Consider the following 12,983-nt stretch of genomic DNA (forward strand, 5'->3'; position numbering starts at 1 on the left):
CGGTGTAGGTAATTTGGTCGCCAGCGCAACAACAGACGGACATCTGCGATGCCGAGGGTGTGATCGCAGCCGACTTCAGTCCTGTCCAATCAAAGCGGCTCCTCTCATTCCCTTTAAATGCGGCGCGCTAGTTGCACATTGACAGTTTCTGAAATGGCAGAAGAAGAAAAAACTTACTTGCTCGAGTCCGGGAGTTCAAAGTGCACAAAGTACGTTTATATTGAACTGCAAGCGGACCTCCACGGTCAATGAGATCACAAATAGTATTCTTTTTTCTTGAAATATTCGATGTGTGTTATTGTAAAGATCTTCAATCCAATAACTGCGCCTTGAAGTGGCCACTTGGAGACCGCCCTCATCCACGATCCTTCGTGCTGGCCAGTGGGATGATGACAAATATTTCATAATGATGATAACAATAATAATGAGAAACAACTATACCAAAGCCCCACACAAAATCCAAATCATGAATTTGATTCAGATGTGTGCCTTACTGAGAATGTCTACTCTACTCATTTTGTTTCTGCACTCTGGTAATTAATAGTGTTTTACAAACTAGATCTCTATGCATAATAAACACATACACAGCGTGCCTAATACATCATTTCTTTTTTAAGTGGCGCATGACTCCACAGTCGCCGCCACTGTTTTGCAACATATGAGGGAAGACACTCCCCTCTGCTTTTAAAGCTGCGTCTGTGGCCAAATAGCCACCTCACCTCTGCTGAGATTTCGCCTTCCACATCGGCATTCTCGGCTTTGTCCATCGCAGGCGATTCAAACTTTTCAGTTCCAGGAGCGGATCTTCTCGGGACTGGAGACGATGGGTGTGTGGCCCGGAGTCTTGGCTCTGTCTCTGGTGCTGCAACAGCTGGCGATCACTGCTACAGCTCAAGGCGTTGGTGAGCGCTGGCTACCTCACTGACTATTCCTCATGCGAAAACAGCATTCATTGCAGGATTGTGTTGCGTTGCATTTTGAAACTGCACTGTGTAGCTGTTTCTTGGGGAAAGGAAGCCTAGTTGGTGCATGCCTCATGATTATATTGTGATATGTAAACAATGCAATGGTATGGCGAAATTGATGTATTCTTTTTGAATTGGGCTTTTATCACATTTTAGAAGAAAAAAAAAAAGCTTTGTCTTTGAGAAGACTTTGATGGGACGAAATTGTGACTTTTCAAGTACACTACAAAGTCTTCAATGACGTGAGACCACTAATCTGATTTCAACTAAACTTTCAGGGGGGTGTGGGTCATGTCCCAAACAAACAACTATTAGGCTAAAGATGGGATTTGTCTAAATGTCCTTGATCAAAACGATGGAGAAAATGAATGATCGAAATATTCTTTTTATTGCGATTGGAGCATATTTGATGCCACTGTTGCTTTGAGCAGAAAAACTAGCTTGAGACTGAATGAACAGTGCCTCTGCTGTTTGGACTCCTTTTTAAATCGATCGATTCCAAACAATTGCCCAACTTCTTCACAATCAATTTGACAGATTCATGAATTCCTCATTATGTTGGCCACCTCCATTGTGGATCCGTACGCTTTGTAAAGACGTGATTAAGATTGTTTGGCCTGGGCCGAGGCCTATTGAGTGCAACTCAAGGGGCTTTAGAGGTTGGAGAAATAACACTGATGTTGAATAGGAGCCGTCTTAATTGGTAAAGCAGCTCTACCTGGCAACTGAGAAAGTGCGTATGCAAAAAACCTGATTTGCTTGGCAACAACACAGCGTTTTTCACCCCCCCCCCCCCACATCATTTTCCCTGCCACTTCATGTTAGTCTTGAGTTGCGCAAATGGCTGCATGCACGTGTATGTGAAACGAGTGGGTTGGCCCCAGTGGAAAGAGCGCGCCGCCGCTCCGGCCCCTCTCGGCCCCTCTCGGCAGCTCCAATGCGCCACTCTATGAAAGACGGCGACGGCAGGCTGCAAAACGCAAGCAGTTCCTCGCAAGCGCACACGTGGACGCCCTGTCACACTTCATAAAGTGACTCGGCAAAGGCAATGCACAGTACGCTGGCAACCGTAACAATTTGGATGGAGAGCACCAATGAGAAATAAAAAAATCATTCTCTGTGTGACCCAAAAATGTGGGGAAAATTGTGCGTCTAAAGCAGTGGTAGGCAGAGTATGGCTTGCGGGCCACATACGGCCTGCTATGTTCTTTAATCCGGCCCACAGACAAGTTTCCAACGATTGGTTAATTAAAATGTGTTTAGTCATTTAATAATTATGTTAAAATTACATTTATACCTAATTCAATATTAAAAAATAAATGAGTGAAATAAACAGATTTCATTGTATTTATTTGTCCTACAGTTTTTCAGAATTTCTAAAACACATTTCTCGAAACCTCCACCCGTGTTTTCAACACAAGTCCAGAACCTCTAAGAGCATTCACGAAACCCCTGACCTTTCAATCACAACGCAAACAATGACCTCAAAATCTGTTAAAGTTTGTTCAAAAGCAAACAGTGTGTTCAGATCACGCACACAGCAAGTCAAAATAGATTTGTCAGACACTAGTGTTGCAGTCTAGACTGAGGGTGACACTCGCGTCAAAGTTGAGTTCTCGAATGTTAAAAAGGGAAGTCAATTGTTATTACCGTTGATATTTCATGCTTTATTTTGATGTCTTAGTATTGACACTTTCCAATTTCTTAACACTGCTATGGGTTAGAATGTAAAAAAAATAAAAAATAAAATAAAAAGTTAGGCTACTTGAAAACGTCCATAGTGTTACTAAAGGTGTTATGATTGCGACAATTTCACATCAAATCATATGATTTCTATTTCCATTTTGTCCCACAAGTCTGAAGTTAACCAACATGCCAGAAGGAATTGTGAAGTTCCCCTTCCCTGTGTTAGTGTATGACCTTCTGGTGTCGCCGGACTGCCTGCCGGACTTGCTCCAAGGAAGCTTGAAGAATCAAGGGCGGGACGAGGCCTTCCTGCTGTCCTCCTTCAAACTCCAAAACAAGGCCCCCACATCCCTTTACAGCGTCATTAACCCCAAAGACAACAGCAAGTACCTGGAGCTCAACGTGCAGGCCAAGCTGAGCAAAGGTGAGTGAGTCAACTTTACATCCAGGAGCTCAGAGACATCGGCGCTCTCTCTCTTTGAACACGCTCTCCGTTTCAAGTCACTCTGAGGTACCAGAAGGCTGACGGCAGATACGGCACAACCAGTTTTAACCACGCCTCCCTGGCCGATGGCAACGACCACCACGTGCTGCTGCACGCGAGCGGTCTGCAACGCGGCCCCGCTCGCCTCAACATCTATGTGGACTGCAGGCTGGTGCACACTCTGGATGACCTGCCAGCTGCCTTCGGGTCCATCCCGCGCGGTCCGAACTCAGTTGCACTTCGGACGCTGCAGGTACAGCCAATGACATGTTACAATTGAAGGCACAACAACTCAACTGCCGTCGCTTACATGTCTGTGTTTTGGCTTTTGTGATGAAGGGTGGCGTGACCGACATGAAACTGGTGCTCGACGACACCATAGACAACGTGGCGACACTGCAGGACTGCACCCTGGATCAGAGTGAACCTCTGAAGCTGCTGAGTGAGAGCACGGTGACACACAAACCATCTTGTGAACAAAAGCACCCCTACTAAGGAACCGCCGGACAAGCTTATTTACAGTACTTGTGTCACTCCTCTGTATTAAATGTCAAATACATTTTCATATGTCTATCACATGCAGGTTCTCTCAATAAAATGAGCCAGCCTTTAAAAAATATAGCAAAACACAACATGGTTGCCAATCTTTCAATTCAATGAATTTCCAAAATGCGTGTTTACAGTACAGTAGTAGTACCATGGCAGTATAGTCCAAAGTACCAGGGTCCTTGTGACATGTTCTCAGGTTTCCAGGCAGGCACAGCCGTTCAGGAGCAGACCACGATGCAGGAATTAAGAAGCATGCTGGCCGAGATGAAGGAGATGCTCAATCAGCAGGTAACTTGTGGATTTTGTGTGTGTATATAAATATCAACAAGTACTTTTTATATACACACACACACACACACACACGTACGTATATAACATATACATTAATGTACTTCAAAACTGATCTGAAGTAGTCAGTCAGATGATTTAATGATGGCAACATGATGGATGATGGCAATGTTTTGATATGAACAAGTCATCTGCTTCTTGGTAGTCACGGTGATAAGCGGTTCAAAGAAATGGCAAGAAAAACACGAGATGCGTATACTGAAGATACATACACGTGTCGTACAGCACATGTATGTTTTACTCTAAGTGTACTGAGACTTAACTGGTAAAGGGTGAAGAATGCAACCTGAATTGCAATTATGTTTAACGTGGCTTTACTTCTGGGCAAGATCGCTTTTGCTATAAAATCAACTTCTCGTAAAAAAAAAAAAAAAATGACCTGCTGGGTTTCTGGAACTGTTTTGTTTTCAAGGGAACCTTTTGTGAAACCACTGGCGCAGATGTTAAAAATAATAATAATTATATAAAACAAAATGGAATATTTGAATGAAACCTTCAAGATGTTATACCTGGTAATACAAGCCTGAAGCCCAGACTGAGATATCTAAATGAGAGGAGACAGCTACAGAAGCTTGTTCCACTGACATATATTGCCATTTAAAAAAAAAAAATATATATATATATATATATATATATGTATATGTATACATATAGATTCCAAACAGAGAAACAAGTTGAGACATACAGTAAATGTAGACTAATTATAGTTTTCCCTATATTTCTGTCTAAGATAAAAGAGACCAATTTTCTGAGGAACACCATCACAGAGTGTCTTCCTTGTGGTACGTAGCACGGAAACACTGAACTGACCTTTTTTGTTCTTCTTCTTCTTCTTCTTCTTCTTCTTCTCCATTTTATGGATAACCCAATTGAAAAGATGTCTGGACAAATATATCGGTCCAACAGATCCCACTGAATTCAAGCCCATACTGCTTTGCTTCCTTCTAAAAGATTTTGGACGATTCTATGCTTCCAACAGGCTTGGGAAGGCCTTATTTCTCGCTATGACAAAGAAAGAGTTTGGTGCTCAGAAACATGACGTCAGCCCCACTCAATACTCGTGTCCATATATTGTCTGCAGGTCTGGGTGGAAGTCCAACCAACCCAGGACCACCTCCGGGCCCAGGCCAGTACGAAATGCCTCCTTTCTGTCCACCTGGAACGTGTTTCCGACAGGACATGTGCATTCCCTCTTCAACGGGAGGATACCAGTGTGCTCCCTGTCCTGATGGATATGGTGGAGACGGGGTTCACTGCGATGACATTGACGAGGTACCGAACCATGCTCAAATTGGGGAAAAGGACAACGCGATGCTAATTATGTGTTGTCGTCTTTTAGTGCCAATTCAATCCATGCTTTCCTGGTGTGAGGTGTGAGAACACCGCACCCGGGTTCCGGTGTGGCAAATGTCCTTTGGGATACGATGGACCGCAAATAAACGGAGTCGGAGTGTCATATGCTCAAGCAAACAAACAGGTATTGGTTTTCAGTACTCCATAAAACGGACATAAATAGAGACCTCGGTTGAGATCTTGATTGATTGAGATCTCGCAGTCTTATGAGGAGGACAACAAAACGGGGACAGCAGTACTATGGGGGAATATGAAACAGGGAACATTACTGATGACAGCGAGTCCGTGGCCTTAAGAGAAAACTGTTTTGGATGCTGTCAGCTACAACGATGAATCGAGGCAAATATGTGTCATCTGAAAAAAAAACATTCAAGTAAAGTGTAATTGTTATCATTAGCTAATTCAGAATTTTGATTAAAAAAAGAAAAATTGAGGGAACGTGATTTATTTTCTTCATTCAATACGAACACTGAGTAAGTTAATTACAGATTCCGTATGTAGAAGTTTTTTTTCATTGTGCAAGTTATAAAAATGGGAATTGTACGTTTACCAAAGTAACTGTACTTAAGTACATTTGCCATCTGTGTTGGTTTTTCCCATCATGGCCTCCGAAATCATAATAATGTGAGAACTTTTCTCATTCATGTTTCTTGAAGGTGTGCGAGGATACAGATGAGTGCCTGAGCCCGCCTGACTCCGGAGGTTGCACTGCCAACTCCCATTGCTACAACACTATAGTAAGACCGTAAAATAAGATCAAACCACGACGACTGTTCCCCAAAGGTTGCGAAACCACCTGCGATCTGGTGATCGTCCGCCATTTTCTCCAGGGCTCCTTCCGCTGTGGAGACTGCAAAAACGGCTTCAGAGGGGACCAGGCGAGCGGCTGCCAGGGCACCAGGCTCTGTCCCAACGGTCAGCCCAACCCATGCGACGCCAACGCCGAGTGTGTTGTGCAGAGAGACGGCAGTATTAGCTGTGTGGTGAGAACAACAACAACAACAACAAAAAACCTCCTCCCCGTCCCCTGAATGATGATTGTGAGATTGGATTGGATTGGTGAAACTTTGATATTGATATGAAAAGGAAACAAAACAAAACATGCCTTTTTGTGTTTGTGTGTGTTAGTGTGGTGTTGGTTGGGCAGGCAATGGCTATAACTGCGGAAAGGACACTGATATTGATGCGTATCCTGACGATAATCTTAACTGCCCAGGAAACAACTGTAATAAGGTTATGTATCTTCTCACTCTCTACCAAGCCAACCTACTTACCACCTACCTATGTACGCAAATATCTAACCTACCGATCCACCTACCGTAATTTCTCATGGATAATGTGCAGTTTTTACCCCCCCAAAATTGTCAAAAGTCAATAGTGCGCATTATACATGGGTATAGGAGAAAATGAAAAAGACTTTCACATTTTATAAATGTATGCCGCCATCTATAGGTTATGAAATGCTGTACACTTTCATTCCACTATGCCACCGCCCGTAGAGGTTGTGAAAAAGTTGTACACTTTCATTCTGGTATGCCACCTAGAGGTTATGAAAAAAGTGTCGACTACACTTTCATTCCAATATGGCAGGGGTACATATGACTGCATACATGAATAATTGTGCTGATAGGTTTACATACCCAGGCAGAATTTGTGAAATATTGTTGTTGTTTTTTAAAATACGACTGATGACCGAACAACAACCGTCATTTATTTCTTTATGGTTATGTTTTGTTTAACGGTAATAATGCTTTTCTGAAATGGTTGACAGTTTCATTTGAATACCATTAAAATAAAACGAAATGTGTTTCGCCTGGTCCTTCATTTTTTTCTTTAAAGAATTGTACCCAGCTTACAAATTCTGCCTGGGTACTCAAACAGATGAGCACAACTGTGTGTTTTCTCATTTACTAAATAAAAGTAGGGCTGTGAATTTCAAAGTAAGAGCAAGTAAATAAAAAGAAAGTATTATGTGTTCAAATAAAGTGCTTAACTTCAGAATAATTCTTTGAGATAATACAGATAATACTTCATGTTTTGATCATGTGGGTAGAAGCAAAATCATGGATTGTAAAAATGCATTATACATGGGTAGAAGGGTTTTCCACAATTCTGAGGTGTAACTTTGGGGGTGCGGATTATACATGGGTGTGCATTATACAGGAGAAATGACGGTACCTATTGTAGCTTACCGTCCTACCTACCAAGTGCATGTAATGCATCATAGTTTTAAAGGGTTTAACTCATTTGTTTCCAGGACAACTGTGTGTTTGTTCCAAATTCTGGCCAGGAGGATGCCGACAGAGACGGGATGGGCGACGCCTGTGATGAGGATGCAGACAGCGATGGCATCATTAACATAGACGTAGCTAATAGATTTCTACATGCAAATATTTACACATATTATTTGAAAGGTAACAAACAATACGGCGTGTTTGAACATCCCAGGACAACTGCTGGCTGGTTCCTAATGTGGACCAGAAGAACAGCGATAAGGATCTCCATGGCGACGCCTGTGACAACTGCAGAACAGTGGAAAATCCATCCCAGAGAGACACAGACAACGACGGGCTGGGAGACGACTGTGATGACGACATGGACGGGGACAGTAAGTTTGTGCTCCTACTGTCGGTGTCAACAACCCTCCACCCATGTAGACATTTATGCATTTTTTTTCACCATTTACAGCCGTTCTCACATCCGTGACAAACCTTGATCAATATATCCCAAGGGTCAAGAACTACAGGCTACTTTACATGATATTATTTTCTGCCTGTTCTGAGGGGCCGGTGCAGTCTTATGCAAATGAGCCAATGCTTATTATGCTTATTAGTGTGACCGCATGTGTGGCTGGTGTGCAACGGACACACCAGCAAACACAAATACCCTTGCAGAACATTCGAGTATGAACTGCTAATCCAGATTGCTAGCGTTGTTGCATCACACTAATACGTGCTAAACACACACACACACACAATGTACACAATGCACAATGCCCTGCTTAGCTTTTTGGCTTTGACACGATAGCGCTAAGGTGCAACATAACCGTCGTTTGGAAATGGGGGCTCTTCTCCCAGTCGAGCTGTCAAGACTGTCAGAACCGGACAAACTCGGTTTTGGGGTGATATTTTGTCAATCGTCTGCAATCTGGCAAAGTTCAGTAAAGCCTGCTCGCACACACATTTTCGGAAATATATTTATTGAGTTACTTGATGGGTGGGCAGGCACTAAAGAAGCCCAACTATTTGTTTACAAGCACTAAAAAAGTCCATTTTCCATAATATGTTCCCTGTAAGTGGCTGTAATTACAGGGTGTCGTTTTTGTAAATGTCATGGAGCGGCTGAAGTCAAAGTCACTGGATTATTACTGCTTTTATTGCTCAAAGTGACTTTTAAAAAAACCAAATGTCCACTTCAGGCATTGAAAGACACTTTGTGAGCTACCTAAACCACCCACCATCCTGTTCTTAATGTTGAAACAAAAAACCCCAAACTTGATTGAAATGTAAAGTTAGAACAACTACTGCACGCGGGTAGTTTTAGTGGTCTGTGGTCTGGCAAAGCGTTATCTGTTCAACATCCTCCTGTGCTTTTCTTTTCTCCGTCTGTTTGCAATTCCCACCTCCGCTTGTTAGGTCATTCGATGTACGTGCAAGCGAATAGCTGCAAGGCGTCACCGGTTCTGCCGAAAAGGGTGCGAAATGTTCAAATGTTCCGAGTGTAACTGCAGGAGTTTTCACAGGCTTCCCTTCAAATGCTCAAGTTTTCCACTGGAGACTTCAACTCCTTGTGTGGACCTTTTGTTTCCCAGACATATTGTGTTCTGGTGAATTCTCAACAGTCATCATGGCCCAGCGCCAACCTCCTGAAGATTACATCTGAGCTCAGTCATGTCCGTCTCGTCCCCAAAAAGATTTTCCGAGCAGCCGTCTGCCAAGCACTGAGGGCCTCTGGAAACTATTTGACCTTTGTCTCGAAAACACACGGACATTGTCTGTGTGGAGTTCGGAACTCTGTCACGCTTGTTCATTCCACACTTCGCAGCCATGGTAAAAAAAACAAAAAAGCAACACAAAATATATCTATTTATCAGATTTGAAGAATGATGTGGACAATTGCCCACGAGTGGCTAACTCGGAGCAGAAAGACAAAGACAATGACGGCGTGGGAGATGCCTGTGACAGCTGTCCTAACATGGCTAATCCCAACCAGGTAACTAACCAGACAACCCCCCCCCCCCCCCCCCAAAAAAAAAAGACATTAATACCTGTATCCTTAAAACACTAAGACTTTTCCCCCCCACCCCCGTCCACAGTCAGACTCGGACGATGACCTTGTAGGAGATACTTGTGATGACAACATCGACACGTAAGTACTCATGAAGCAGATTTTTCATTATACAGTCAAATCGGGTGAAATCATATTTATGCTTTCAATTTTTATGTTCTGGCAGGAAAAGGTTCAATACATACCTGAAAACTATTTAAAGCTTGACACTTTCCACGAGAATGAATGATTTGTTTTCACAAAATTGTTGAGCTGTCTCATTTATGAAAAGTTCTTTGAGTTCTCTTAGCGAACAACAATGTTGAATAGCATGAAAAGCTCGTCTGCAAATGATTCCTATCCAGTGAATAGCGTCTCCAAATTTGCCGATATATTTGTTTGTTGCTACCTATATTTGTGTCCGCTTGACTCCTTTATTTTCCCTTTTGAAATATCCTATCTAGCAACGCTGACCTCGCCTGACCTTCCTCCTCTTTTGTAGTGATGGAGACGGCCATCAGAACACAAAAGACAACTGTCCCAATGTCATCAACTCCTCTCAGTTGGACACGGACAAGGACGGCATGGTTAATATGCACGTGTGAAAAACCGAGAACTATTGTGGGCTGACGCCATTTTTGTGAAGATAAAGGGCATGTCTTTCAGATGCATACTGGTCTAGATCAAAGTTTAGTTCCAAATTTGATTACACTGAGCACTTTTCCTGATTCGTCAGCGAAACATTGCACCAAAAACCGATTCCATGACGGCCGCGCCCGTGAAAACAAGCTTAACCTCCTGCATAAACATGCCAGAAGGTGAGGTTCAGACATTGACTAAAGACCCCGAAAGTAAGTAGTGCTTTAGCCTGGGTGCCAGAGCATCAGCTTGTTAGTAGTATAAGTCAATGGTCCTATGCAACTGAAGTGCAAGCAACATGATCCATTATAATATCCAATATGTTCCAGGTCCAAAATAAGGATATTTGATGAAATGCCAGAAATCTGAGAAAAGTTCCATATAAGTTATCAAGATGTAACCCCCAAGCGCTATCTTTTATTGCAGCCATAACATTTGAAATCACTCACCTGCAAAATGACAAAGATGGAGGTATCCCACTGTACTTCGCTGGGTGGGGCTCACGTTTGCCTGTGTTTGAAGGCCTTTCGAAGTTTCACATTATTGGCAGGGAGACGAATGCGATGACGACGACGACAACGACGGTGTCAAGGACGACGAGGACAACTGTAGATTGGTAGCCAACCTAGACCAAAAGGACTCGGATAGTGAGTATATTGACATTTTAGCGACACGCACTTTTAATTGCAGTGCGCCAAAGGAGCGCCAAACCAACGCGTTTTTGTTTCAGACGACAACGTGGGGGACGCGTGCGAAGGCGACTTTGACAAAGACAACGTCATCGATGTCGTCGACCACTGCCCAGAAAATGCAGAGGTCACCCTGACGGATTTCAGAGCCTATCAAACCGTGGTCCTGGATCCGGAAGGGGACTCGCAGATCGATCCCAACTGGGTGGTTCTCAACCAGGTGACCATTTGAAGGGATTTCAATCTTTACGTTTGATAGAAGACAGAAGTTGTCAAATGGGCACGCCCGGTGATCCGGAGCTCGGAGATCTGCAAAATAATTTGGAGTAAATCGTTTTAAAAAAGTGCACAACGGCATACGGGGCCCGGTGGCCAACAAAACAAACATAATCAACCACATACTTAGCTTTAGGCTAATTAAAAGCTCTGATATTACATCACTTCAATCACACATCCCTCCATGAATAAAGTTTTTTTTTTTTTTTTAAGAACAAAAGCGTATTACTGCAGGATAAAAATGCTTTTTTACAAATACATATTACAGATAATCAAAATCCTTTTTTAAAGAACAAAACCTTTTCTGAGAATACTGTCTTTTTTGTTTTTAGGACGAAAGGCAAATCTTTCGAGGCTATAGTCCTCTTTTCTAGAGAATAAACACATGACATGTTTTAAATTCACTACAATAGGCATGACTTTCTTCCCTTGTAACACTTTGACTTTGATAATATTCCAAATGTATCTTGGGAAATCTTCTTTTTTCCTCCAAAATAGGCAACTTGAATTTTTTCGGACATTCAGACACATGGTGGTTATGTTTAATTGCCGTCGGGATTACGAAACACTATAAGGGGTCCCATGGTCTAAAACGTTTGCGAACGTAAGAATATCGGGCATTAATTCCGGATTCTTTTTCTACAAGGGGATGGAGATAGTCCAGACCATGAACTCTGACCCCGGCCTAGCCGTAGGTGAGTGCCGCACCCTCGCTCGGCTTTCTTTTCTGCTGCAGCGACCCACTAACGGCTACCTCTGTCCTGCGCAGGCTACACAGCCTTCAGTGGCGTGGACTTTGAGGGAACGTTTCACGTCAACACTGTGACTGACGACGACTACGCCGGCTTCATCTTCGGTTACCAGGACTCCTCTTCCTTCTACGTGGTCATGTGGAAACAGACGGAGCAGACCTACTGGCAGGCCGCGCCCTTCCGAGCTGTGGCCGAGCCAGGAATACAACTGAAGGTCGGCGTACCTGCCGTCTCGGTGAATTTGACTACATCGTTCCCGCTTGATATTCTGTGTGTGATATTCTCATTAGGCGGTGAAGTCCAAAACGGGACCTGGTGAGTATCTGAGGAACTCCCTGTGGCACACCGGAGATACTCCAGAGCAAGTTCGTCTCCTGTGGAAAGATCCCAGGAATGTGGGATGGAAGGACAAAGTGTCCTACCGCTGGTTTCTCCAGCATAGACCTCAAGTCGGATACATCAGGTATACACACACCCGCGCTTAAACTGTACACCATCAATGCGCAAACTAACTAGTCTCCATCTTGTCAACTAGGGCTCGCTTCTTCGAGGGCTCCGATCTGGTGGCGGACACGGGTGTGATCCTTGACACCAGCATGAGAGGAGGAAGGCTGGGCGTCTTCTGCTTCTCCCAGGAAAACATCATCTGGTCCAATCTGAAGTACAGATGCAATGGTGAGTATTATTAGCGAGTATTCTGTCATGTTTACAACAAGTAAACAAGTCTCTTTCCCCGCAGACACCATTCCTGATGACTATGACGAGTTCAGTGCCCAAAACACCAACTGAAGGCTTGGATAAATCAGAAAATCTCACTAGGTGCCATCATATGCTTTTTTTTTTTTTTTACAAGAACCTAGTGAAGTGTGTGTTAACAGGTACTGAATGCGTTTACATTATCCAGTGCAGTGTTTATCATCTGAACATTATACGCTGTTCATGAAGATTGAATAAAAGAAGCACTCAGTTCGATTGA

General features: G+C 43.3%; 1 protein-coding gene across 1 annotated transcript; it reads left to right on the forward strand.

Moving 5' to 3' along the window:
• The first annotated feature begins 696 nt into the window (after nucleotides 1-696).
• thbs4a (thrombospondin 4a) lies at nucleotides 697-12,976 on the forward strand. Its single transcript, XM_061768084.1, has 23 exons — nucleotides 697-902; nucleotides 2,878-3,075; nucleotides 3,153-3,388; nucleotides 3,475-3,577; nucleotides 3,881-3,972; nucleotides 4,763-4,814; nucleotides 5,114-5,304; nucleotides 5,372-5,509; nucleotides 6,042-6,122; nucleotides 6,216-6,368; nucleotides 6,514-6,618; nucleotides 7,643-7,750; nucleotides 7,834-7,993; nucleotides 9,479-9,597; nucleotides 9,701-9,753; nucleotides 10,154-10,238; nucleotides 10,841-10,937; nucleotides 11,021-11,199; nucleotides 11,902-11,950; nucleotides 12,025-12,221; nucleotides 12,298-12,470; nucleotides 12,543-12,682; nucleotides 12,747-12,976. The coding sequence occupies exons 1-23, from the start codon at nucleotides 824-826 to the stop codon at nucleotides 12,794-12,796; spliced, it is 2,838 nt and encodes a 945-aa protein (XP_061624068.1). The 5' UTR covers nucleotides 697-823; the 3' UTR covers nucleotides 12,797-12,976.
• The last annotated feature ends 7 nt before the right edge of the window (nucleotides 12,977-12,983 follow it).

This window comes from Phyllopteryx taeniolatus, chromosome 3 (genome assembly GCF_024500385.1).
Source record: "Phyllopteryx taeniolatus isolate TA_2022b chromosome 3, UOR_Ptae_1.2, whole genome shotgun sequence".
Lineage (NCBI taxonomy): Eukaryota > Metazoa > Chordata > Actinopteri > Syngnathiformes > Syngnathidae > Phyllopteryx > Phyllopteryx taeniolatus.